The sequence below is a fragment of the Heteronotia binoei genome, chromosome 18, assembly GCF_032191835.1.
Source record: "Heteronotia binoei isolate CCM8104 ecotype False Entrance Well chromosome 18, APGP_CSIRO_Hbin_v1, whole genome shotgun sequence".
Classification (NCBI taxonomy): domain Eukaryota; kingdom Metazoa; phylum Chordata; class Lepidosauria; order Squamata; family Gekkonidae; genus Heteronotia; species Heteronotia binoei.
In genome coordinates, this window is record NC_083240.1 from 10548364 (window position 1) to 10574894 (window position 26531).

The 26531-nt window shown below is 45.2% G+C and overlaps 1 protein-coding gene across 5 annotated transcripts; it reads right to left on the reverse strand.

The window, feature by feature from the left end:
• Positions 1–6864: 6864 nt before the first annotated feature.
• CCNL2 (cyclin L2) lies at positions 6865–25610 on the reverse strand. Of its 5 annotated transcripts, XM_060258776.1 has the most exons (11): positions 25187–25610; positions 18220–18294; positions 17820–17929; positions 16879–16999; positions 15725–15789; positions 12739–12838; positions 11956–12060; positions 11072–11213; positions 10345–10462; positions 8757–8849; positions 6865–8263 (listed from the first exon to the last, which is right to left on the reverse strand). In XM_060258776.1, the coding sequence occupies exons 1-11, from the start codon at positions 25532–25534 to the stop codon at positions 7906–7908; spliced, it is 1635 nt and encodes a 544-aa protein (XP_060114759.1). In that variant the 5' UTR covers positions 25535–25610; the 3' UTR covers positions 6865–7905. The 5 variants fall into 5 exon arrangements, 3 of the variants coding, with proteins under 3 accessions (XP_060114759.1, XP_060114760.1, XP_060114761.1); XM_060258777.1 differs by lacking the exons at positions 15725–15789; positions 16879–16999; positions 17820–17929; positions 18220–18294; positions 25187–25610 and adding an exon at positions 14838–15114; XR_009556385.1 differs by lacking the exons at positions 6865–8263; positions 8757–8849; positions 10345–10462; positions 11072–11213; positions 11956–12060 and adding an exon at positions 14838–14962 and having other exon boundaries at positions 25187–25563.
• Between the last annotated feature and the right edge of the window lie 921 nt (positions 25611–26531).

The following is a 26531-nucleotide window of genomic DNA, read 5'->3' on the forward strand; positions in this document are numbered from 1 at the left end:
TGTGGCCCAAGTCGCCTCCGTGTTTGCGCTTCATTTAATCCTGGTTGTCAGCACATCAGACAGCGTGCTGGTGCCAGACGGCATTTCTGGGATTCTGCAGAAGCACGCTGATGCAGCAGGAACCGCTGGGAGATGCCGGCAGCGGCATTGTTTGCGGACGTGCGTGCGTGCACGCGTTCTGTTCCGGGTGTGATCTAAACTCTTTAAACAATGGAGCCCTTCTGCCCCACCCCCCCAAATTCCTTGACACACGGAACATAACACTAGAGGAAACCCTATTGCAAGGGTCCGATGCATATATGCATATCTATGTATTTTAAACAATGTAATGCCAAGTCACAGGCAACTTATGGCCACCCCATAGGGCAGAGGTGTCAAATCAAGCCAGGGGCTGAATCAAGCTCTGGAGGGCTCCTATCAGGCTCCCAAGCAACTGGCTGTTGTCTGCTTCCTTCTGTGTCATAGCTTGCTTTGCCAGGCTTGCTCAATCGCACAGGAGCTACAGAGCAAGGCTTCTGTTTCCTCAGTTGGCTGAGACTCCTCCCTGGGGGAGGGGAGAAGGGGAAAGCGGAGCTAGTTTTTTCCAGTCTCTCTCAATTACACAGCAGAGCTACTGAGCCAAGCCTCTCTTCCTTCTATTGGCTGAGGCTCCTCCCCCTCCTGGTCCCCTGAGGAATAAAGGAAAGAGCCAGAGCTTCCTTTGCCCAGTTCCCTAGATCACGCAGGAGAGTTACAAAGAAAGCACTATTAAGATCAACAAGTGCTGGTTTTAGGCATGCTTTATTTTAAGTTTTTAAAAATCTTTGTATTTGTGACTTCTATAAAGTTTATCTCTGCTACCCGGCATTACGTTTTCTGACACACATGGCCCGGCCCAACGAGATCTCCTTTATGTCAGAACCTGCCCTCACAACAAATGAGTTTGACACCCCTGAGGGTGTTCAAGAAAAGATGCAAAACAGGAGTGGTTTGCTATTGCCTGTGTCTACATAGCAACCTTGGACCTTCCTTGGTGATCTCCCATCTAAGTACTAACCTGGGCCAACTATGCACAGTTTCCAAGACCTGACGCGCTTGGGATAGCCTAGACCATCATCCAAGCCGGAGAAGAGACGAAAAGGTAGGTAGGTAGGTAATTTTATTTATATCCCGCCCTCCCCGCCGAAGCAGTGCTGACAACCAGGATTAAAAGAAGTCGTCTGTCATTGCCTGCCTCTGCATAGTGACCTTGGACTTCCTCGGTGGTCTTCTATCCAAAAACTAGTCACGGCTGACTCTGCTTAGCTTCTGAGATCTGATAGGATCAGGCTAGTCCGGGCCATCCAAGTCAGTGCAGAGAGAAACAGGTGGTTTGCCATCACCCTCCTCTGTGTAGCAACCCTGGTATTCCTTGTCTAGGAATTAATTCGAAGACTTTGAGGTGGCAGAAGTTCAGGTGGGTGGGACTGATGGTCCATTAGCCTGTAACCTATATCTGAACTGTGACTTCCGGTTACTGTCAGTCTGGCAAAACGTGCATACAAGACTACCGTGCTAGAATCATTTGCTAATGATTCTTCATTAAAAGCTTCTTTTGCATTTACTCAAGAAGCCTTGTGACAGATTCTGGGCAAAACCTTACACTCGCAAGCACACGCACACACAGAGTACTAAAAAAAAAAAAATGAACAGCATTTATTTCAGCACGAATTTTGAGCTGTGGTGCTGGAGAAGACTCTTGAGAGTCCAAGGGACTGCAAGAAGATCCAATCAGTCAGTCCTAAGGGAAATCAACCCAGACTGTTCCCTGGAAGGTCAGATGCTGAAGCTGAAGCTCAGATACTTTGGCCACCAAATGAGAAGGGAGCACTCACTGGAGAAGATCCTGATGCTGGGAAAGACAGAAGGCAAAAGAAGAAGGGGACGGCAAAAGAGGAGATGGCTGGACAGCGTTACTGATGTAACAAACACAAATTTGAGCAGACTTCGGAGGATGGTGGAAGACAGGAGGGCTGGAATGACTTGGTCCAGGGGGTCGCAAGGAGTCTGACTCGACTGTGCAACTGAACAACAAAAGCTCGCTTCCTTGGATGCAATGGAAGACAGAAAATCATTCCCCTCTTTATGCACAAAAATTACACAGGGGGAAGGGAGGAAAATGTCTCAGCGCTACTGGACTGTAATGATACTCAAGCGCCAGTCATGCAGAACTAAAAACTAGTAGTGTTGCTAGCAATACTGTTTTCCCTCTTCCACTTTTGCATGCCTAGAAGCAGGAGAGTTGCTCAGAAGCAGTACGTGCCAAGCCTGTTCTGGGCTGCCACCCACTTCTGCTTCTCTGGTCTCATGCCCAGCAGGCTTACCTGCAGTATCCCCAAAAGGGACAGCGGTAAGAACTGCGGATTAAGTACAAAGGACAGAGGGCTTATTCGGCTGATCTGGTCCCTTTTGATCTGTTGAGCTTTCACTGCGCTTTCAAACAAAGGAAGGGAAAGTGGAAACGTCTCCGCCAGATAGAGAAGGAACTAACCCGAGCAAGTTGACACAGGAAAAAGTATTGGGGTGACCTGGGGAAAGCTCCGGTCTTTCCCCCCCTTAACCGTCATTGCTCCCTCAAAGCATTTCACAGACGGAAACAGGGATAGGTTTATGATATCCAGTTCTTGCACCAGAAATCACAGCCTCCCCAAGACACAGGTAGCTGAAAGCTCTTCTCTACTTGCTAAGTTTGTTCACACTCTGGATGTCAAGCCAAGGTTAGTCTGGTCTCAAAAGCTAAGCAGGGTCAGCCCTGGTTACTATTTGGAAGGGACTGCCAAAGAATACAAAGGGCAGTACACAGAGGCTGGCAATGGCAAACCACCTCTGAATATTTCTCGTCTTGAAAGCAGGGGTGGCCAAACTTGCTTAATGTAAGAGCCACACAGAATAAAGGTCAGAGCCGCAAGATATGAACATCAGATGTTGGAGAGTCCAAGACAGGAAGGCAGGCAGGCAAATGGGGGAGAGGTGGAAAGAAAGCAACTTCAACTTCAAAGGCCTTCTCCAAGCCACCAGCTGGCTTGGCAAAGTGATTGAGAAATGCCTTCTCCAAGCAGGCCAACAGGGTAGTGGTGGGTTCAAGAGCCCCACGATACATGTCAAAGAGCCACAGTTTGGCCACCCCTGCCCTAAAGCATGTGACTTGAGGGCAAAAAAGAAAAGGGGCTATTCTCAACTCTGTTGAGTGGGGTTTTTTTCGCTATCTCTATCCAGTTGCATCAGCAGTTACAGAGAGACACACACCCCATTCTTCTGGCCTATATCTCACAGGGGGGTGGTGGTGGGGGGAGACCTTTTTGATGCTTATGGGCTTTGAAATGTTTTCACACCAAGATCCGGCACCAAGTGTACTATCTGATGGGTGCCAGGTTCCAAATCTCTACCGGAGACTGCTTAGACAAAGCTGTAGGGAGAGAAAGGGGAAAATTGACATCACACCATTTCATCTCTGGAAGGATGAAGGAACCTGACGGAATCTGTGAATTAACGGTTGAAGTTTCCTTCTGGCTCTTTTCTTCTTCATTTTTCTGGCATGCCATGAGGAATTAAAACCCCTTATTCCAAATTTCTTTGCAGTTGCTTGAAGAGAACTGCGTCGCCTGCATTTCTGATGGCTGATGAACTCATTTCTTCACAAACTGATAACACAGTCAGCGTTTCGGCTATTAAATGATAAACCAGGGATTGCAGTGTGAACTCCTTGCTTGGAATAGAAGTCTTTATTCTGTCTTTCTGTTGCAAAGATAAATCAGAGGATTTTGTTGAGGCTCAGATGTGTAATCTCCCAGATTTTAACCAGAGTGGTTCCCCCAGTTAACCAACAAGTGGAAGAAAAAAGCAAAATAAAGTGTGACTGGCCACTGGTATTGCTATTGAGGGAAAGAATCATTGCGTATTCCTGGCAGCAGCTTGACAAGAGGTGTCTCAAGTGTATTTCCCAACCATGAGGACTAGCAACTTTCCTGGCATGCTGAATCTTTGGTGTACTTCTATAGAATGTCAGGCCTCAATGACAAAACCAATGGCAGATGGAATAATAAAATGTTCAGATCTCCAGGTGAGATCTGCATTTTCCTCCACCACAAATCAGCCAATTGCGCTGTCAACATTTACAGGCTCGTGTTTCTGGTTCTCACCAACCCCTTTTGATAAAATAATCTCCACCGCTGAGCCCAGGAGCACTGGGCAAGGATGAAGAAAGTCACAGCCAATGAAGGAATGAGAATTATGGATACTGTCTGTACCAAACGACTAAACAAAGATTTAAGTTTCTTCCCATACTGTGTATTACACCAGTTTGGCAAAACCTGCCCATTAAATGTTCAGCTAATTTAATCACACTAGAGAATAGCCTGTAATTCTCTTGATTTGAGTAACATTTCACCCCATACTTTGAGCATTTTAGGGCCCCTGGATGCAGCAGAGTATGGTTTAAAGCACCCTAGTAAGTTTGTGACAGAAGTCAGATAGACGGAGTTTTATTTACCTTTGTTTCCTGATGGAATGCCAGCAATCATACAGTAGTGCTGGTAAATCCAGGTGGGCCTCCATCTCAGCAACCGGACACAGATTACCTTCTGCAAGCTGGCTGCATTGTGTCTCCCAACCGTACATTGTGCCTTAATGTTCATGCACTCGCGTTTACGTGGCTGCGAACTATTCTGTTTCTCACTAACAAATAAGAAGTCTGTTAGCATCTTAAAGACTGTTATCCTAGCACAGGGGTAGCCAAACTGGCTTGGGAGCCATATGTGGCTCTTTCAAGGATATTGTGTGGCTCTCAAAGCCCCCACTGCCCCATTGGCTAGCTTGGGTAACGCATTTAAAGTTGCTTTCTTTCCATCTCTCCCCCATCTATTTTCCTTCCTTCTGGCTCTCAAACCTCTGCTTTCATGTCCTGCGGCTCTCATACATCTGAAGTTTATACTATGTGGCTTTTACGTTAAGCAAGTTTGGCCACCCCTGTCCTAACATAAACTAGAAGTGTAGCAGCAGTTAAAGTGGCAGACTAAGAAATCTACACACAGCCATGAACCTTGCTAGGTAACTTTGGGCCAGTCAAAACACACCTGCCCAAAGGAAGAAAACATGTAGTAGACAGGTAGATTTTAGCCAGGATCTGATTTCCAGCTCTCAGGCGTAAAGTTACATAGGCAACATCCTGGTTAGGTCACCCCTTGGGTCAAGTCTGACCTCCCAACTTTGACTCTACTTCCTAGACATTAAAAAATGCTGTCAACAAGGTCAGCAGTCCAAAGCTGCTGCAATGCCCTTTTAGAAAAAGGTTGATGGATCCAAGGCAGAATTCTGCCTCCCCATCCCAGGTCATTCACTGTCGCTGGGGCATTTTTTTCCTTTTCCCCTCCTGGTAACATCTCCCAATTTTCCCATCGACTTAATCCACCAGCTGTGTTGATACAGCAATTCTTCCCCCCCAACCCCTTAGTCTTCTAGGACAGGATGTTCTTTAAACCTGGGATGTACCAGCCTTTTCTTTGGCAAGTGAATGATTCTTACACATGACTAATGCTATTCTTCCCTTGCGTGCTGACAGGCTTGCTTTCATTGCAAGGGGCTGAGACTCCAGGATCCTTCTTATTGAAACAGGCACGGAGTGGGACGGGCAAGCAGACAGGCCCTCACGGCGGGCCGGCCGCAATTACCACCCGCAGCTGCTGACTGAGACACTCAAGCGAAAGGCAGCGCATCAAAGAACCTATCAATTAGAAGGATTTGTGGGTCTACGTTTTGAAACCTTCCATTTTTAAAACCTACCATCATAGCTGGCGCCAGCACCAGTAGGACTGGGCAGCCGCCGAGGCTGTTCTCTATAAGCCGTGGCTCTCTAACCAACTTGGAAATTGGCGAAGGAAGGCAGACTGTAAAAGCATGAGGTAAGAGCAGTGGGCTGTTAAGTGGAAAGGGACACTTTTTTTTCTTAGGGCGGCCCAGCCATACTTGAAACCAGCCCAGCCATAAGGAACAGCCCTTTTCTCCTCCCCATTCATACATCCACTCATGTTTTTTTAAAAAAATTATTGACTTCAAGGCAGAGTATGAACAGGTTTCCCATCCAGGTAGTGACTGGCCTGCTAAACCAGGGATTCCCAACCTTTTCTGAGCCTGTGGCCACCTTTGTATTTCAGACACAAGGTGATGGTGGGTGCAACCACAAAATGAGGTACAAAAGACAGAGCCCACAGAGGAAACCCAAAAGCGGTCAATGAAAAAAATACACTGGAAGAGAATGCAACCAACACTATGGTGGGCAGCTGCCACTGAAACAATGTCATTTCAATCTGTGCAACCAATTAGAAGTCCTGTCTCAAGTAGCCCCACCTACTTTCTAAGAACACTCGGTGGGCATCAGGAAAGGTGTCCATGAGTGCCACGGTGCACGTGGGCACCCCGGTGGAGAGCCCCACGCTAAACTCAGGCAGAGGTAAGGTGTTCACTTGCCTACAAACTAGGATTCTGAATCCATGGCCTGTTATGTATGAACGAGGCTAAAAGCCTGTACTAGTTGGCATCATTTATCCTGGCTTTGCCAGGAAAGAGTGACTGACAGGGCAGTGACATTCCCTGGAAACCTTATTTCACTTCCCCATCAGAATTCACCAGGCATTGCGCCACCTGCCTTCTAGTCCCCGTGGATGTCAACACGGCCACCTTCCCTTTAAAAAGAGAGATTTTCCAGGCAGCCAAACTCAACAGCACATTTGGCACCGTTGCACTACACACAAGATCACAGAAAACTTCACATGCAGCCCTAGCTCAGAAGTCCAGTTCCCTACTCTGTTATTCAACATCGTCTCGACCAGTGTGGGACACAGAGGCGGCATGTTTAAATACAAAATCAAATACTTTAATGAAACTGGGGAACAGGAAAACAGCTCAGGTGATACCACTAAAACGGATATCCCTGTGCCGTGTACATTTGTTTTTAATATAAACACCTTCTTTTAAGCAAGCAAAGCGTGGACAAGCGATCAGTTTTTCAGCATTTTTTTCCCCCCCAAAGATCCTGAGTAGAGAGTTTATCTAAACCACATAATTATATGAAAATGGCCCAAGTCCTGAGCTGGTGGCCAGCACCAGGCATTCCACCAGTTTATAAAAGAGACCACTTCCAACGCGCAAAATCTAAATACTTTTCACATTTCCACAGAGTTCTTTACGCAAAAGAAAAAAAAAAAAGAAAAGTCTTCAGGCTGAGGACTCTGAAGTTCTCAATGTTCAATATGTCGACTGCGAGCTCCCCTTCCCTCCCCCCAACGCATTTGCAATTTAAAGTTTAAAGGGTTATATTAAGGCCTTTCTCTGTCCTTGCTGTTCAACGCCGCATATATACAAAAAAGAAAATTCTGCCTAATATAGGCATCGATTCTAAAAAACAAAAAAATCAAACATCACCATGTGTCATACAATGCAATCGTGTCCGTTGTGAACAAAAAAAAAAAAACAAAGCCCAAGAGAGAGAGAGAGACAGACAGACTACTGTTAGCACCAAGCAATGCCACAGGGGGCTGTGCTTCCAAGATGCTCTGGGGAAAGAGAGGTCACCAACGTCAACAGCCTGCGTAAAAGGCAGCTCTCTCCGAAGAATCCAACCATCTCAGGACGCGATTCCCATTCCTACAGTGCATAGCAGCATCTCCAGTCCAAGATTTAAGAACAGATGAAAGATCCAGGAAAGGAGGGCAACCTCCCCCCAGAGTACTACAGAGAGGTTCTCAAAATGGACGCTATCAAAAACAAAGCCCATTTCAATACCATCCTTTGAGTCAGAGATGAGTTCGAGTCTTCCGAATGCAACCAAGAGATACACTCACTCCCTGACCAATCCAGAAAGAGGGGCTTCCTCTGGCTGTCTTTTAGCGCCACTCATCTCCGATGCCGGCTGTGGCCGGGGTGGTCCCTATCGTAGCGGTGGCTTGGCCTCTCGTACGAGTGGGGCCGCTCGGGCCTCTGATCCCTATAGTAGTGGCTCTTCTTCTTGTATTTCCCCGAGTGGTCTGAACGTTCCCGTGAGCGGCTCCGCGACCGAGAGGAGCTCCTGCTGCGCGATTTCCGCTGCTTGGGAGAGGCGTACTTGTAACTCTGGGCCTTCTTGTAGCTCCTCACCTTGGAGCCTTTGTAGCTGGAGGTGCTGTGGTTGAACTGCCGGGGGGGAGAATCGCTGCGGCTTCTTGAGCGGCTGTGAGATTTGGAGCCACTGGAGGGGGAATAGCTCTCGCTCTTCCTGCCAGAGAAGGAAAAACCAGGCGTTATATTTCCTGAAATATCCCACTGGATGCTTTCTATTTCTAATGTGGTATCAAGACAAAAGGAGGGCAGATTTGCTATGAGGTCAGTCCTCCATAATGCTACACTGCAGGCGAGAACACACTGCAGGTAAAATTCCACTCCAGGTCAAAGATCTGGATAATACACTTCTGGCAAGAGTGTATCATAAAGGGTGTGTCTGGGGCAGTCCAATGAAAGGAAACATTACATTTCTCCTTCTCTTTTCACTTCTGGGCTAACAGACCTTTCTAGTCGTCTAAAGATCTAAAAGGTGAGGTGAGAGTCCCGGTCTTGTTGCTACATTTGCAGACAGGTCAACAGGAAGGAAGCTCTCCCTGTTTGCCATTAAGTCTAAGCACAAAACTGACACCTTGTTCTTCAGGAGGGTCTGGGCACACTCTTCTCAGCTCTGCTGTCTGTCACGTCCCACACACCTGTTGGGCACCTACCTTTGTTTTGGAGTTGGTGACCTTGAAGGGGACCGGGAATAACTCGGGTCTCTGCTTCCACTTCGACTCCTGCTCTCTCTGCCTTTCTGAACGCTGCAAGGAACACAAAGCAAGAGGAATAGGTGTAAAGCGGCACTGGGACCCCCTCAATCATATGCCTGCAAGTCCTGGCAATGCTGGGAATAATCTTATTGGCTGGATGAGGGGCTGAATCCCAATTCAGTCTCTCCTTAGTGCCATTTTATGGCTGCTACACGCTGAGGTCCAGGTAGTGCATAAACCTTGAGAGCAGAAGATCAGAGCAGGCACCACATTTCCTGCAGATTCTCCCATTTCTTTCTTTCCTTTTTTTAAAAGAGCCAGTTTCTACCTTCTGGGCCATGGAAATACATTGGAAAATGTGAAGGCCTACTACAATCTTGAAACAAAGCAAGAGCAAAGTTCAACAACTGCAAGCAGGCTTTAGCAGAGCCTTCATTTGTCCAAGGGGAGAATTAGGTGAGGCAGGATAATCTGCACAGTTTATTCAAGTGGCTGCCTTCAGTTCCTTTCACTGCAGAACCTGGGACACCAGGGCAATGAATTCTGTTTGAAAGCAAAGAATACCCACTGCCCTGGTTAAAGCATGCAGATATAACTTCTGTATCCAGCAACACACCAACCCCAACTCGAAAATGCTGGTGCCCCAAGGACTACGGTATCCAGAAAGGAGCCACCAGGAAAGCATCAGAGTTGTGTTTTTTTCATCAACCTGCTGCAATCAGAAATTCTGATATGCATCACAGACCCTAATTCCCAGATACCAAGATGTCCTCAATGGGCAGAGAATATGAGGCCTCAGTTAGCAACAGCTGCTTTGAATCACAAAAAGAGGGGTGGGGGGGGGGGGTGAAGACAATCTAAAACCAATGATGTTTGTCTCTACGTACCCCCGTGACAACTGAACTCCATGGGCCTCCATTTGGCCTCACTTTCCTTATGAACTGGAGCCCAAGAACAACAAAATATACTCCTAGTAGTTTCAGAGGGGAGCCATGTTGGTCTGCAATAAAACAGCTACAGTTGAGTCCAGCAGTGCCTTAGAGACCAACAAGATTTTTGGTGTATCAAGCTTTTACTCTTTTCATCAGAAATCTCTGATGAACGAAGCACTGGCTTTTGAGAGCTTACACCCTGGAAATCTTGTTGATCTCTTAAGATCTTGCTGAACTCAAAACTAGCCGTTCTATTATCAGTTGTCCGAACTCTTGGGTGTAACAAGCAGACTCTACAGCAGCTCTGGTGCTTCCAAATCTACTAGAAAGCTGCACATGTTGCGTCTTTTCTCTGTGCAAGCTGAAGCATGCTACAGTTAAAGAGATATCTGGGAGGCTTTTACCCAGAGCTTTACTGTGCCAGAGAACACATGCTGGAGCCACATGAGAAAGGTAAGCAATAGGAGCACTGAGTAGAAAGATGGCATTAAGATGTTTCAACCAAATAAATGCCTGCAGGCTCCATCCTGCTTTTCTGCAAGCTCCTACTCCCCTTGCCCCCAGCTGGCGTTTCTGCAGAAGCACTAAGAAAAGAAAAATCCCCAAGGCCTTACCCATTGACTGGACTGTTTGACTTTACCCTCTTCATCCCTTCCATTTTCCTCTTGGCATTTTTGATCACCTGCACAGCGAGTGGGGAAGGCTTGCTGCCTTTATTTTCTTTTGGAGATTCTGGAGACGCAGGAAAGAGAATCCAGTTGTTAACTAGGAAAACTGCATTTAAGCATCACTGTTCGAAAGGTCACTAGGATGAGGGCATTCAAGAACATTAATAACCAAAGAGCAATTCAAACACCATGCTGAGAAGGCAAGCACCGGAACACCAACTGTGAATGCACCCCAAGAGAAGGCAAAGTTTAAACAAGGTGCCAACCAGGCAACATGTATCTTGCACACCTAACACCACATTTCAGGTAGATGGAAGTCAGTATATAGGACATTCACCTTCTTAAAAAAAATAAAGATCTGTATTCATATGGATAAGCAAACGAACTTCAACTGATGCATTTAATAAATAAATGATATTTATTGTTAATAAGATCTGCCCCTCACGTACAGAAAGGAAAACTGGATCTTGTGCTCTGTTCTAGTGATAGAACAACAGTCAGGAATCAATGAGCTCACATTTAAGTCCAGGCTCCTCAGGTTTCAGGGGGCAAGGAGTGGCCCTGACTCTCAGACTGAACCACAGCTTTCACAGCACTGTGTGTGCGCAGATCAGGCCTCTGTCAGTCATGCATCCAAGGCTCATGCACAGGCTTCACGGTAAGTGATACCAACCAGTTTTGGGGGCAGGAGAAAATCCTGATACAGCATCCAAACTGGGCGTTCCATCAGGCAACAGGCCTTTTGCCTGGGCTTTGGCCTCCTCAATGGCCAGCTTCTTCTTCTCTACTCTGCTTTCTAAGACGGCCAAATCCACCTAAAACAAAAGGGGAGGGGGGGGGGTTATTAATATAATATCTGACTAGCACAACTGTTCTTATCTGCAAGCTTACAATACTGCATGCTGGTGTGGCCAAACTTGCTTAATGTAAGAGCCACATAGAATAAATGGCAGATATTTAAAGAAAAGTTGCTTTCCTTCCACCTCTCTCTCCCCCATCTATTTGCATTCTTTCAAATATCTGCCATTTATTCTATGTGGCCAGTTTGGAGATGGCATTCTCCAAGCCACTGGCTGGCCTGATGAAGTGATTTAAAGAAAGAAATGCCTTTTCCAAACTGGCTGATGGAGTGGTAGGAGGCTTCGAGAGCCACACAGTATGTCTGAAAAAGCCACAGTTTGGCCACCCCTGATATAGCATATGAAGAATATCTGCAACAGGGCTGATCAGGGGAACTGCACCTGTAGCTCACCCATTTCACAGGGTAAGGAAGTTATAGTTGCAGGGAGCAGTTGGGCAGATCTCTGTAGACAGAAAAACTAATCAACAGAGTAGGAAGTTGGGCAATGCTACACCCATGGCATGAGTGCACCACATCAACTTTTGGGATGTAGCACGGGACAGAAAGACTTGAGTCTAAGGCACAATTAAAATCTAATGTATAAAACCAAAAAGGGGACAAGAAAATCTCAGATGTCCCAGTGCACAGAAACACATTAAGTTTTCTCTTCCCCATCCCAAGCGACTGGAAATTCTGTGGTCTAAGAAGCAGCGCACCTTTTTCCGAGTATAGAGCTGCAAGATTTTTATGCAGATCTCCTGAATCTCCTCTTCAGTTGCTCCAAAGAGCAGAAACCAGTGAGGGCGACTTGGAAGTGGCATCTGTAAGCAAAACAGGTCAGCCCTCACCATCAGTTATCCATCAACAGTAACCTGGTTGCAACCACTCTAAAGGCAACTGCTAATATTTAAGCGCACCCGTTGCTGAACTGAATTAGCCTTTTACTGATTGTAGCCAAAATGTAGCGAGAGAAATAAGGAATTTCCCATTAAATTTTCCAAGGCAAGCAAGTACTCTCACTGGCTCTACAAGACCATGGGGTATCTGGTCAAAGCAGTCTGCTAAAGCTTCCTGTGTGTTTTGTTTGTTCTCAACAATATGGGCCAGGATACAAGCAACTCTGAACCAACCCCAGGATTCTCAAGAGGGGCTTTCAATTACTACCTCCTGGAACAGACACACTGGAGAATAAGACTGTTTTTCAAACTTAAGTCCTTCAAGTACCTGAGCCACAAGCCATTCATTCATTTAGGACAGGAGTGGCCAACGGTAGCTCTCCAGATGTTTTTTTGCCTACAACGTCCATCAGCCCCAGCCAGCAAGGCCAATGGCTGGGGCTGATGGGAGTTGTAGGCAAAAAAAAACATCTGGAGAGCTACCGTTGGCCACCCCTGATTTAGAAGATTTTTCTGCTGCCCCTCAAGTCCTGCCTCCTACAACTGGACCAATAAGTTATCTATACAACCCCCCTCCCCCCAAAAAATCAAAACAAGACCAACCTCCAGGGTCCTAGCAGCAAGGTAGATACAGGCACAAGCAATACTCTCAGGGTGGAACCTCACAAAGACATCTGTCCGTAGGCTGTCATTCATATAGTTCCTAAGGTGACAAAGGATGAGACAACAGAAGTTGCAGCAGTTGGACAGATCCCTGCTCTGACTATGCTTTTTTTTTTTTTTACTTTATTGTCGGTAGTTATCTAGGTGTTCTACAGCTACATCTGAAGTCTAGATAATCCTGTGAAATCTGACAGGTTAAAAAAGAAAGCTTCCTTCCAGGGAAGGGTGCCTCTGGGGATATCAACCGGCTGTCGGGAATTTGTGAAAGAGAACCAATTTTAACTTTACTTTTCTCCCTGTTATGATCTACTGGCCTGTTCTTATGCAAAACAGAATGTTGTTAAAAAAAAGAAAAAACTTCAGACAAAATATGTAGCATATGTGAAGATATCTTATCAAACTCAAGTCTTCATCCCATCAAAAAGAGCGGTATGTGGGCTCAAGGTGGACAATCTGAAACTGTAGATCTGAATGGAGGGTTCTTCAGGATCCATCTGATCTCTTCTACTGCTTTTGCCAGAATAATCCATTTTCCAGAATACACACAGCCAAACAAATCCCTTCAGAGGGCAAGACAGTCCCAGATGTTCAGTCCAGATGTCCTGGTAGCACTGCAGCTGAAGATGCCCAAGTTCATGCAGCTTCCTTCCTTCCACTGGCTCGGCACCGGATCGCTTCCAAATTGCCCCAGTGTAACGTTTCTTAAACTCAATGTTCACAGAATGAGGCAACTGCAAAAACATCGCACATGGCTCACAGTCAGTACGGTTTACACATTCCTCCCCTGAAAGGATGTCTGAAAATTCAGATTTTTTTTTTTTTGGCAGGTAAAACATGTGCAAGACCCCAGTAAGCACACATTCATTTCCTAAGAAAAATCTACTGTTCAATCAGCACATCAGACAGTAATTAAAACATGACCCAGAACAAAGGCCTCTAGGAGCCAGAGACGACCACTGGAGATGCATTATGAGCATCAGATGCACAATGACGGAATTAACGTCGGGTGACCCCAAACTATGTGTCTCAGTTGCCTTAAGTCAAACCATGCACAGACCACTGGAACAGGTGCTATGGGATGTGTTGCAAAGGAGGCAGTCAACAGATAGTTTGGGGTATCCACCCGAACAAAGCTGAAGGGTTTGAAATATTATTCCCAATCTAGCTAGAGAAATTTAAGAAAACGGTTAAACAGAAGTGGATGCTTTCTGACTTCCAAAACAGCATGTTAACAGAATGACGACTGGTTTAGATCCCACTTCTGATTGGACCAACTGTACTGGGACAGCAGGCTAGGCATTCAAGACACACAGTTCTTTAGAACGTTTTGCTCAAATACTTGCTGGCCCTGGAATACAATTGGATGAAGACTCTGGGACAGTAAGTCTCTGCAATGAATGCTGTAACCAAGGCTTTCCTGCTAATTTCTTGCTCTTTTCTCCAGCGGATCTCTGTCCACAGCCAGGATCCCAAAAGCTACTTGAGTGCAAAGGAACTCCCCCTCCCCCAAGCAGCTGATCCCCACAACGCATCAGGCTAATTCTGGAAATCTCCCATGGCCAAAGCAGTTCGCTGAAAGGCATGGGGACACCAGGCATGTAGAAATGGTTCATCAGATCTTGTCGTCCCCCTCCCCCCCCCCCCCGTTTTAAAAGTACAGTAAGAGAAATTTAGTTGTATGTGATCTGGGGATAAGAACGCTTAACATATAAAACTCTTTATTGAGACACAGAATTTTTTTTTTTTTAAAAACATTCATTCAACGTACCAAAATTTTACGTTAAGTGCAACGACCAGCATTTATGGAACTAAAATCTCCCCCCTTCCCTCCCATTAATTTAAAATTCAAGTTAATAAAGGCATTTTTTTTTGCATTCTAAAGACACGACACACAGCATCAGTCATCTCAACAGTAATGCATTCAAGATTTAGACTTATCTGTAAAGTGTGCAAATAAAGCTTTTTTTTAATCAAGTTGAAAAAAAAAATCACAAGCAGAAGTCGGCCAGTTTTTAACTCTACTAGTGTACGTATACCACCTGTCTAGAGCCAGCCTTCTCTCTGCGGAGCCTGCTTTGGTTTGACTGAAGACGGCAGTTATCCCTGCACCATAGCGAGTGGGCAGCAGAGGAGAAGTCTTAGTCACTTACCCTCAGAGGCTACCCTTTGATCAAAAGAGTACAGAAAAGAAGAGTCAAAAGAGGTTCTCCTTCAAGACAGCACCATACAGTTCAGTCAGCAGAAATACGAATGGCTTTTAGAACTACTTTTACATCATATGCCAGTTTCACAGGTTTATCTTTTTGTCATTTTGCTTTTAAAAACCAACCCACTCCAAGAAGCAAGACATTTAACATTTCGCATCACTGTATGAATTAAAAGGACTGTTTTGTCTAACTGTTTTTCAAATAACGCAAGCGTTCTGGATGAGACCTTCCCATCCCACCACTCCTTGTCAGCGGCACAAAGCCAAGATTGTGCAAGAGAAGCTCCATTGTTCAAAGGCAGTGTACCTTTGTGCGCTGCCAACAAGCAGGAGGTGGCAGCCGCCTTCAGAACCTGTTTGGGAGACTGAATGCCAAACCACTGCTCTGATTCAGCATGGCGGTTTGCACGTTCACACACAGAAATAACAATCCCATAGCAATCTCCGCTGAAAAGGGATCGAACGGGGCAGGATTTGAGGAAGGAAAAAAGCAAAGGGTGCGTGCGTGAAGGTTGAAAGCTCTCTTACCATTTAACTCAGTGCCTGAATCTTTTAACACCCTTCAACTTGAGGCGACAGGTACGGTGTGCCAGGTTAACACTGGAGCCACGCTTGCGCTATGAACGCAGCGGCAGAACAAACATGTAACCGCCCCCATAACATGACACCTCTGTGCCAGAGCCCTGCTCGTCTCAACAGAAAGAAGAAACAGCAACTTACCATGAGGTCTGGACCAGGTGTTGGTTACGTTCACATTCTAATACCTGAAGGTACATAACGATTATCTGGAAGATATGGGTGATTGAGTTATACAGGTGACTGGGTTGTGGACAGAGGTTATAATTTAGATGGCTGGGGGCAACCAAGTTTATTCTAGCTTGGGTAAGCATCCTTGTGAGACCTCCAGGGTGTCAATACGATGCCAAGTGCAGAGAAGCAAATACACAAAACATATGAATGCAAAGCACGACCTTTCCTCCTCTGTATTCCATCCGGCCTGGTCTCCTAAACGTATGGTTCTAATCTACAGGCAGGTGTCTCCTAATGCTCCCAAAAAATTCTTGTTAAGAGTTCAGACGACCTTCACTTATACGTCCACCTCAAAACATACAAGAGCAACTGGTAAGGAAAGAAAAAATATCAGCACTCTTTCGCTAACATGATTCCTGTGAATTAGGATTATCTCAATATGGTTTACTAGACTGGGTTTGCTTGTTGGCACTCATTCAGGACAGCAGGCACTCTCCCATCTGTGTGAATGGACCTTGAGCAATTTTACATCCATTGATCTTATGCGCTGCGTGTGTTTTCATTCTTTTTCTCTTTTTCACTGCATTTGTTTGACATTACCACTCTAATGTGTTTTTCTTTTGAGTAGGATAATTAATGGTTAGCCTCCAATACGCTGTCTTGTAGCGCCAAGAGTGATACAATCTCTGACACCAGCAAGTGTGCTTCAGAGTCACACCCAGTCAGTCTGGCCATCTCCACACTGATGGTTTAAGCAAAAGGACAAAATGGGTGGAACTGGTCAGCTTTCCAAACTGCTGTCTCACTCAACCCTCAAGACCACCAGCAGTCTTTAATGGCAATGGTGCATCTGTCATTACCTGCTTGTATAAGAATAAACTGCTTAAGGACTTGGACAATTAAGGCCAGCCAGTGCTCAAGGCATGAGACTTCACTCAAAGGAGACATGGAATCAGATAGTAAGAATTTCTTGAGATGAGAAACAAAAGACAGTGAATGCCACTATCATTCAGCTATGACATGTGACGTACAGGCTATGTTTCCATCCATTCGGAGCGAGGGCTTATCAGAACATGAGGCAACTTGCGGAATGCGTTAGGAGGGAGGGGAAAGGGGACACAAACCTTATGAGGGTGCTTGACATGCACACAGAATCCTAACTCCTTGAGAACTCTCCTCTCGGCTTTTATGATTTGGTTCTTCAAGTTAACGTACTCTTGATCCAGTATTAGAGGCACGGGCTTCCTGTTTGGAAAAGAAGGGAGGCTGAAGTTGCAGCCCAGATGGCAAGAGAAGAGTGTGCTCTGAGATATGATTATCCTGGCTGGGTTGCTGGCATATTTCAACTATGTATAATCTGCCTTGAATCCCTATGAAAAAGGCAGACTATAAATAACACAAATAAAAATTAAATAAAAATAAAACTCGACTCCTTGGGTGTGTAATGGAAGTGGAAGATGAGACCTTTTAAGACCATCATAGTGCTCATTCAAGGGACATTCCCATTGCTTTCTCACATGTGAATAATTTCTATTGTTCAAATGAGGTGCACTGCTTGGATTCATTCTGGTATCCCACTGATGGGTATATAAGTCACAGATAACCAGAAAACATTCTATTTCTGTCACTTGTATCCCACAGGCTTTGACTGAATCACACTGATGGTCACAATTTTACGTTTAAGACGTCCTCCCTGGTCTCTCCCCCCCTCCCTCACAACAGATGTTCTTGAAAGAGGACTTCCTAGTGGCTCTCTCCCTTTTCTAGCCTGGTGATTGGAGCCAGAGTATCCCCTCCTTTACAGATACAGAGCCTAACCCTTTCTTGTGGATGAGCTGAGGGACAAAACCACTCTGGCTAGGCACTTTGCGTAATCAGAGGCCATCCTCCCTCAAGATGGAGGAGGGAGCAAAGAGGAGTGATTTTGAGGGGGGGGGGGGAAGATAGCCTTTTGGGTTCTCCCTGTCACCCGCTGAGTAGTTACTGTCCAGGCCTCCCATTCCTTGGATAGTTTGGGCATGAAGGCCCACTGCTAAGACAACCCCCTTGTGTGTTTTACACTTACTTCTTCTCCCTCAGATGTCGAAGTCTGTGAAATACATTAATGACATCCCGTATACGTCGTGGTGCTTCTTCAATTTTTGAGGCCAAATGAACACAAGCCATTGACACGTGCTGAAAGAAAAGCATGGGCAAAATATTAAGCTTCATTCCAAGAGCAAACTGCTGGAGAAGGGACAACGGTTCTAATGTTCACTACCAAAATGGAAAAATTAAGCTTGTTACAGTGGGGGTAACTTCAAACTGACACCTGCTTAAAAGCAGGCTCATGTTCATTTGAGATTCATGGAAATTATCAGTAAAATAACATCACGACTGAGGTACAAAGCAGAAAAATCAGCTAAGTAGAATCAAACAATGTAAGAAAACAGCTCATGCTCAGTTTCATAAAATGAATTTCATACCTCCATGGAATGTTTCACAAATGACTTTGTGTAAAAGAAACGCTGGAACAACACCTGCCCGGTAGCCATGGCAACCTAAAGGGAAAAATGCAATGCACCCATTAATGCTCATGAAAGATGCTCAGAGGAACTAGGAACAGATTCCTTTTGAACCAAATCTGTAGCATCAAAAATGCTTAAGTTTTGACATATTATCAGACGTGGGCTTGTATTCTAAGCAGTGAAAACAGAGCTGCGCTTGAGGAAGATTAACTTTCCTGCTACGACCTTTCCACTGCAGACTTCGATGTGCCTATGTGGATCAGTGGATCCCAGGAAGGGGAGGGCCTGCATCAAGGACTGCTACTGCACCAATAAAAGGGCACATAGGACAGTTGTTTTTAAAAACGATGCTGCTGACAAGGTCTTAATTCCTTTGCTTTTTAACCTTCTAGGAATCCAGCAGCACCTTAAAGACTAACAAATTTGTGGTAGGGTATGAGCTTTTGAGAGTCACTGTTCACTTACTTGTTAGTCCTTAAGGTGTTACTGGATTCTTACTCTTTTCTTCTGCTACAGGCAGACTAACATGGCTGCCCATCTTGATCTACCTTCTGTTTAGTACTCAGCCCTGAACCAATCTGGCAACAACAATATGGCTGCCTTAGATCACTGCTGAGTTACTGGACTTCCCTAAATTAATGCCAACTGCATCACCACAGACGTGGATTGCAAACAACATGGCATTTCTTCCCACAAGCCAGATGAATGAGATTTGCGAAATGTGACTCAAAACCAGAGTGTGGGGAGGGGAGAGAAGACTGAGAACAGCTGTCTGCCTGACATCGTTTAAAGATGCCCCAATCAATCCCACTTCACTCCTTCACCGTATGCTTGAAAAGCAGTAATCTTCATCCCAACGGTAGTTGGAATCTGCTTTTAAGCCCTAGACAGCAACATAGGACACAATGAAGAGCAGACATGTGACAGGACCATGAGTAATAATCTCATATGACTGTGTCGGAGGAAACACCCTCCATGACTGAAGGTGTATGCAGAACATCTGAGTATCAACTGGCATCCTGCTGCCCTATACACGTGCAAACCATGAGCTGGCCCTTTCACAAAGCAGGGAAACTCTACAGAGTTTGCAACCCACTTAAGAATCTTGAATCAGGAGTTGAAGTCTGCTGTGTTGCAGAATTGCAACTAGGAATAATACTGATGAGCCCACTTGCAGAACTTCTGCTCTCCAGCCCATAAGAGATGGGAAAGCGGCAAAGCAACTATGACTGTAGAATGTGCTGCCTACAGTTTGACTGATTCCTCCACTTCGGTCCCTGGTACACAGAAACCTGAAATATTCATCCAGCATTAAAATGGAACCTAATACATTACTGATTTACAAATATCATACCAGAAAATAACCACTCCAACTGCAACGCTATAGTCCCATATTCTCTATTTTAAACATTCAAAAGAGCAACAAGCAAGCATATAAGACACATAAGCATACAAGACACATAATTAAAAAAAAAAAATTACAGAGGTGGCCCTGAAGGGAAACCAAAAATTGATTTACCTAAAAAGAAGAATTTAGAAATGGGGAAGAATACAAAGTCACATCCTCAACGTCAGAGAAATGTTTACTCCCTTCAGACAGTTATCAGCAGGCTTGGCAGGCATACATGACTAGAGAGGGAGGAGACTTTTCTTGAGGGGGGAAAGAACATTGGATTCTATTAATCTAACTCGGCTGTCATTTCCGGGCAAGGCTGTTACATCATCCACTTCCTGGAAGAGCCAGGTTACTGCCAGGGAACCTCCATTATACTCAACAGGGAATTTTCTGCCATCCACCCTGCTCTAGCAGGGAAAAATCTCAAACCCGTGGTGGATTCTTGTGAAACATAAGATCCTATTAAGGTCGGGAGTCTGGGGTTCTTTGTTTGAGGGCTTGATTGCACAGCATCTGTCCAGGGGGAAGAACAAAAGCCCTGCATTCAGTACTAGCGGGGATTCTGAACAAAGCAGCCAATGTGGAAGCTTTCAAGGGACTCCTCCTCCAAGCCCTTTCTCCAAAGAGATGCATCCATGGCTCAAAGGTGTTCACAATCTAGTTTAAGTGTCCTCAGCAACTGCTCCTTCAAACCACTTTCTCACTCTTTCCAAGAGAATAGCCTGCTCCTTTTCATCCCTATTGTTAGGTTTCCTCTCCACAAAAGGGCTGTGCTGTCTTAATCATAAGGGGTGGTATTTTTATGCCTTTTTTTACAGCCATATATGCAAACCAGCATAACAGATAAAAAATCTCCAATATGTCACCTCCCCCAACTTCTCCTAGACCCTCTCCCTATTTTTTGCCTGAGGACTGTCCCCACCTATTTCTTCTTACAGTAAAAGATCAAGTGCGGTGGGGGGGGGGATCAAACAAAGTATTTTCTCTTTAGGGATGAGTGAAATACTTCCGACATAGCTTGGCTTTACTAATTAAAAACGTGTAGTTATTTTTACATAAAAACAATCTACAGTAGTAAACAATAAGGCCTATATTTATGAGAAGCACACAATGCAAGTATATTGTTTAAAGGCAAGTACAGAGTTGCCACTAAAATTTTATTTTTCATTTCCCTGACCACCATTTGTCAATTTCCCTGACCACCATTCAAATATAAACACAAGTTAAAAAATGAATAGGTCATGTTGCATTAATGCAAGGCTTAATGAAATGTTCCACTCTACAACTACACAAGTCTCAACTCCAAAAATATCTGTCAAAATAAGATTTAATATCAGCTTCTTTCAACATTAACTGCAGCAACATCTGTTTTGCAGTTGCACCAAAAATTACACCAAGATACAAACTTCAATTCAATTAAACTCTGAATGCTAACAAGAAATTTCCAAAGCTGGGAAAGTTTCACTTTCACTTTCCAGAAAGTGTAATGAGCAGATCAGCAGCAAGAAAGGAGGTGGAGTTTTTGCATTCTAGCAGACAACCCTCATTCGTAGCCTTTATGCATATGAGAAGTCAGGAAAGAGGGTGAAAGAGCTGGTACGCTGTAAACTCCAGTAGGAACAAGCAATCACATTTGCAAAATTTACTTTGCATGGTGCATAGTAGAAAGTGTTGGTTGTCTGTGAAATCCAACAGTGGCAAAATGCTTTTGCAACTCTGTGCTGGGTTTAGCCGGAGACAAAACATTCCATACACAAACATGACCCCAAAACATGCTTATCTTTAGATGTTAAGTTAAATGTAGTACTAGCAGGTAGGGATGAAAACAATTGGATGTTTGAAGTTTGTATATTGCTAAATGTTTAAACTAGCCTTGCTTTGCAAATGCTACAGGCAGACAGACCTTGGAAATCATGCAGGGACAGAGCTCAACAAGCACATTAGGCTGGTTGCTGGGGATGGAGCTGAGAAAAAGGTGGAACTGGGAAAGGGCATCATTAAGTTTCCTTGTATTCTGCTACTTCTCTATTCCAGTTGCCACAAGAACAGATCATGCTCTTGCAGCAGCAGGTCAAAAATCCACTGCTTGAATATATTTTAATCACAATTTCCCTGGCTTCTGACCAGTTTCCCTGACTTTCCCAAAAGTGGCAATCCTGAAGTATTTTTTCTATAATATATATAGCACTCTTGTATTGAATTCAGTATTATAAAGTTTAGAACTGATATCTAAATATGTTGATAGTCCCACTGCAAAAAAAAAAGAAAGAACAATCCTTTTGTGACAGCATAACAGCATCCAAATTATATACTTCATTTTCTGCTTATTAAGTTTGTATTCTCAGCTTTTTTTCCTTGCATCACAGATGGAAGAAACTGAAATCGAAACACTAAGGCAGCATGAATCACAACAATCTGCAGTACTCTCATATGTGACACATTCTAAATTTTGTTTGAAGAAAACTAAGACAGTTTAACTTTATAAGCACTCCAAAAGAACATTGTCTGCTAAGTTATAAATGATGTATTTTATGTTATAATAGCAAGAAAAGTTTGTAATTGAACAGTGTTGCATCACATCTGACCACTAGCATCTAGACGCTAACTGTGGCCAGATGCCAGAAGTGATGGCAACAGTTTTCCACAGCCACTGATGTTTGGTAGTATAGTGCCTCCAAGTGTGGAAATTCCATTGGTAATAACTGTTGCTAAAACAAAAAAATGAAGGACCACATTTCTGACAGGATCAAAATGGAGACTGCCAGCCTCAGTACTTCTGAAAATGAAGACAGTCTACTCTCTCTTCACAGCTAACAGCCACTGATATCTTTCAACCTCCACAAAGTTGTCAAATCTTTCGTAAGAAATGCCTTGCTGTGAAGGTCCAGCTAGTCAATAATCCCATTTTACCAGAGATAAAAGCAAGTGCCTCTGGGAAGTCTAGAAGCAGGGCATGGACCACCACCACTGTCCCACCAATCATCAGAGGCATATTATCTCTGTAAGTGGACTCTGAACTCTCATGGTCAATAAGGGCAACCTTGCTGCACTACACCAAAGGTTTATTTGGTTTCCAATTTACTGTTATTGCTGAAATTGTATAGTAGTTATCAAATTTTTTTTGTTATGGAAATCATACAGGGCTTAAATAACAGTGGGGAAATATATTTTAAAAATATGAATTGGGCATATGCTGTTAAAATGGCAATAGCCTTCAACTAACTAGGGAGGTCCCCCCCCCCCCCCACACACATGCTGAATTTTGCTACAGGCTCCACCAAAGACAGCTGCAAGAACATAAAAAGAACTGAGAAGCTTTTAATTTCATATCTGCCCCCCTTCACTCCACTGCTGATGGAAGAGCCAAGAGTCACATTCCATCTAGAGCTGTTTTTCTTGTACTGTTTGTAAGCTGCTCTAGGATAATTTGATTTTAAAGACAAAATAAAAGTCTTCCAAATGAAAAGGAGAAGCTCAGAAGTTGGAATTCACATGCAAATTTAAACTGATTCAATAGGTTTTGGGGTGGCTAGCAGATGACTTCAGATAATGTAATCACATGCGGAGCTGACCACAATGTTTAGACCTTGTTTTAAACTGGCTCGCCTGCTTACCACCAAGTGCCTGGCATGTAACTTAACCCATGTCTCGGAATGCCAAGCCTTTCCGGCATCTCTTTGTAACATTCCTCCTAACACTTCTGCCCAGTGAGAGCCTTACTTCATTCATCTGATGAAATCAACTCTGCCTTACAAGATCACATGCCACAACACATTTGTTATTCAGATTCTTTTGTTGCCTTTTAAACAATATTCCTGATTTTTCAGAGCTGGAATTTTACTGGCTTGTGCGTTTATCCTTAGAAGCCCCCTGGATTTTTTTTTTTTAATGGAAAGGCTGCATAGAAAAAGCTATGTGTTATATGCATCTATTATTAGAAATTGCAGTGGAAATGTACCTGAAGGGCAAGGCACAACATATACAATAAATACATATCTTATATGTTGTTTCTACGCTGTCCGTCAACCAAAACCTTCCTATGTGAATGAATACACATATAGGCATGGCTTTTTTGTAGAATAAGATTAGCGGGTACTTATTTGCATATTAGGATACACCCCTTGACACCATGCCAGCTGGAACTGCATTCCTGTGTGTTCCTGCTAAAAAAAAAAAAGCCTTGCATATAGGTATATCCTGGGCTTTTTTGTCGAAAAAAGCCCACCAAGGTCTCATTTGCATATTAGGCCACACCCCGTGACACCAAGCCAGCCGGAACTGCGTTCCTGCTCAAAAATGCCCTGGGTATATGTATCTATGTATATACCTATACATATATGTATGTATAGATATGTGTTTTTTACAATATCAACACACATAGTGATCATAAGACATCTATGGAAAATACATAATTTTAATTATTTAATTCTACCTTGCCACCCAAACCACTTGCCACTCTCTGTCTGGGGCAGTGATGCTCTGTATTCTTGGTGCTGGGGCGGGGAACAGTGGGAGGGTTTCTAGTGTCCTGGTCCCACTGGTGGACCTCCTGATGGCACTTGGCTTTTTGGCTGCTGTGTGACACAGAGTGTTAGACTGGACCGGCTACATGCCTGATCCAACATTGCTTCTCTTATGTCCTTAAACCAAAGTTTCCAAAACAGTTTCTGATTTGATGGTGAGGCAGAAAATATGAAGCTATTTCATATCCCTCGCTGCTAACAGGGACGACAAAACACCCTTGCCCGATTGTTAGGGTTTCCAAGGTGAGAGGTCCTCCAAAGTTGTGGTTTGCCATAGATTGCCTTCGCACAGCCACCCCAAACTTCCTTGGCGCCGCCACCCCCCCCCGGGGGCCATCCAGGGGAGGGCATGTGTCTGCGAAACCGAAAGGTCTCCTTCCCTTAACAGACCAAACAAGAGACTCTGGTCATTTGTTCCCTCTAAGCTGAGTTAACGTGAGCCAACTCACAGATTTTTAGCCTCCAGTTCACACATTTTTGTCTTAAGCTCAGGAAGGATGCCCCCAGAGCACACTAATTCATGCAGCAGCTCACAAAGTAGATTTTTTTTCCTATTTAAATTGAATCTGTATGCTTAATCAGTTTCAGAGTCATAGTGGGCACCACTGTGTTGTGTTTTGGCAGCTTTGTGTGTGTGAGTCTTGATTTTACATTTCACATTATTTTGTAACTCAATAAACTGTTTTTCAAATTTGAAAAAAAAAAAACCGAAGTAGAATTTTTGCTCATGAGGCTCTGCACCTTAAGAGGGAACATCGCTCTCGTCTCGTATCGCACTTCCGTATTTTCGTTTTAATCCGACGTTTCCGCCGAGGATCCCTGAGCGTCTCTCCCGGCTCTATCCCTCCCCGGCCGGCGAAAAAAGGCCTCCGCTTCCGCCCGCAGCTTTTCCGCTTCCCCTCCCAAGTCTCCCTGCCATTATTTCCCGCTCCCTCCTCCCCTGGCCTCCGAGGCCTATTCCACGGCCGAGGCCTTGCCCGCCCTTCCCCCACCGCGGCCTACCAACCTGAGGAAGCCGGAGCAGAATGCCGGCGGCCTGGATGAGCTCGCAGCCGGTAATCCGGAGCTGGGCTTCGGTCTCGGCGTCCAGGCCGCTGCCCATGGAAGGCGTGAAGCGGAGCGCGTCGTCCGACAAGAGGCAGTTCTCCAGAGTGATCAGCACCCCCGAGTACAGGCGGTCGCCGATACGGACGGCTCCCGGAGGAGGCGGCTGAGGAGGGACCAGGCAGCCACCGGAGGGAAAGGACGACGACGACGACCCCGGGCCGGGCGGCATCCCCGAACCAGGCCCCGCTAGGGTAGCCGCCACTCCGCCGCCGCCGCCTCCCGCGGCCGCCATTATCGCCGCCGCCATCTTGTCTCGACGACGACGTCGCGGATTCACCTCAGACGGACTGACGAGTTCGCCTCTGCCTTAATGCCCTCCCCCCTGCTTCCGCTCTCGCGGAGCTTCTCTGCCTCGCCATTGGCTGCCCGCTACCGGCTGCCGCGTTCCCATTGGACGCAGAGGTTCCTCATTGTGACGCGACGGCTAAGAATTCTATTTCCCCCTCCTCTCTCTCTCCCCCCCCCCTCCGCCTTCTTTGAAACTAGGCGAGGCGGAGGAGAGGGTTAGTCAAGGGGAATGACGAGAGTTCCCAGCGTGCAACGCGGAGCTCCCTAACGGCCGCCTACGACAGGCCTGCTTTCCCCCCCTCCCCTCACGACGTTGGGCTGTACCACGTTCCATGATGGGGGTGATTCATGGCATTCAATGGCCACGCAGCCCCCAAATCCGTCCAGCATACGAAACTGACATGCTTGGGAGACGTCGCACTTGCAGCACTTCTCCATACCATGCTAATTTTCTGTGTGGAAGATGATATTTCACACACTGAAGCGGTCAATAATTTGAGCATCCCCCTGCCATTTGCAATGGTACAACCCAACCGCAGGTTGGTTACCTGTGTGGGAAAATCCGAGCAGAACTTCCCCATAAAGGTTGCCCCAGGCTAATACCAAGCGTGTTTTAATTTGGATATTAAAGAGTCCCAGTTCTGTCCAAGAGGAAGGTCACAGCAATTAAAATAGCATGGCCTGCTGCCATTTAATCTGCCTGCCTGGCCAGATGGTTACTTCTTGGGGAAGATATTAATGTTAATAAAACCCAGGCTAGCCTGATTACAGAAACGAAGCAGGATAGGCCCTACTTGGATGGGAGAACACCTAGGAATAAGGGGGTTGTGACACAAAGGCAGACAATGGCAAAGCCACCTTTGAACATTCCTTCCTACCTGGAAAACCCAAAAGGTGTGACCTAAATCAGGGGTCCCCAACTGGGCCATGAGTTGTATAATTGTTTCACTATATAC

What these genes read in the sequence shown, in the direction of transcription:
- CCNL2 (XM_060258776.1), bottom strand. Translation starts at nt 25,534, where the DNA reads ATGGCGGCGGCGATAATGGCGGCCGCGGGAGGCGGCGGCGGCGGAGTG. An exon ending in TCAAACAGTCCAGTCAATGG is followed by an intron (nt 8,850 to 10,344) that starts GTAAGGCCTTGG and finishes TGTTCCTTGCAG; the next exon opens with CGTTCAGAAAGGCAGAGAGA. An exon ending in TCACCAACTCCAAAACAAAG is followed by an intron (nt 8,264 to 8,756) that starts GTAGGTGCCCAA and finishes CTTCTCTGGCAG; the next exon opens with GAAGAGCGAGAGCTATTCCC.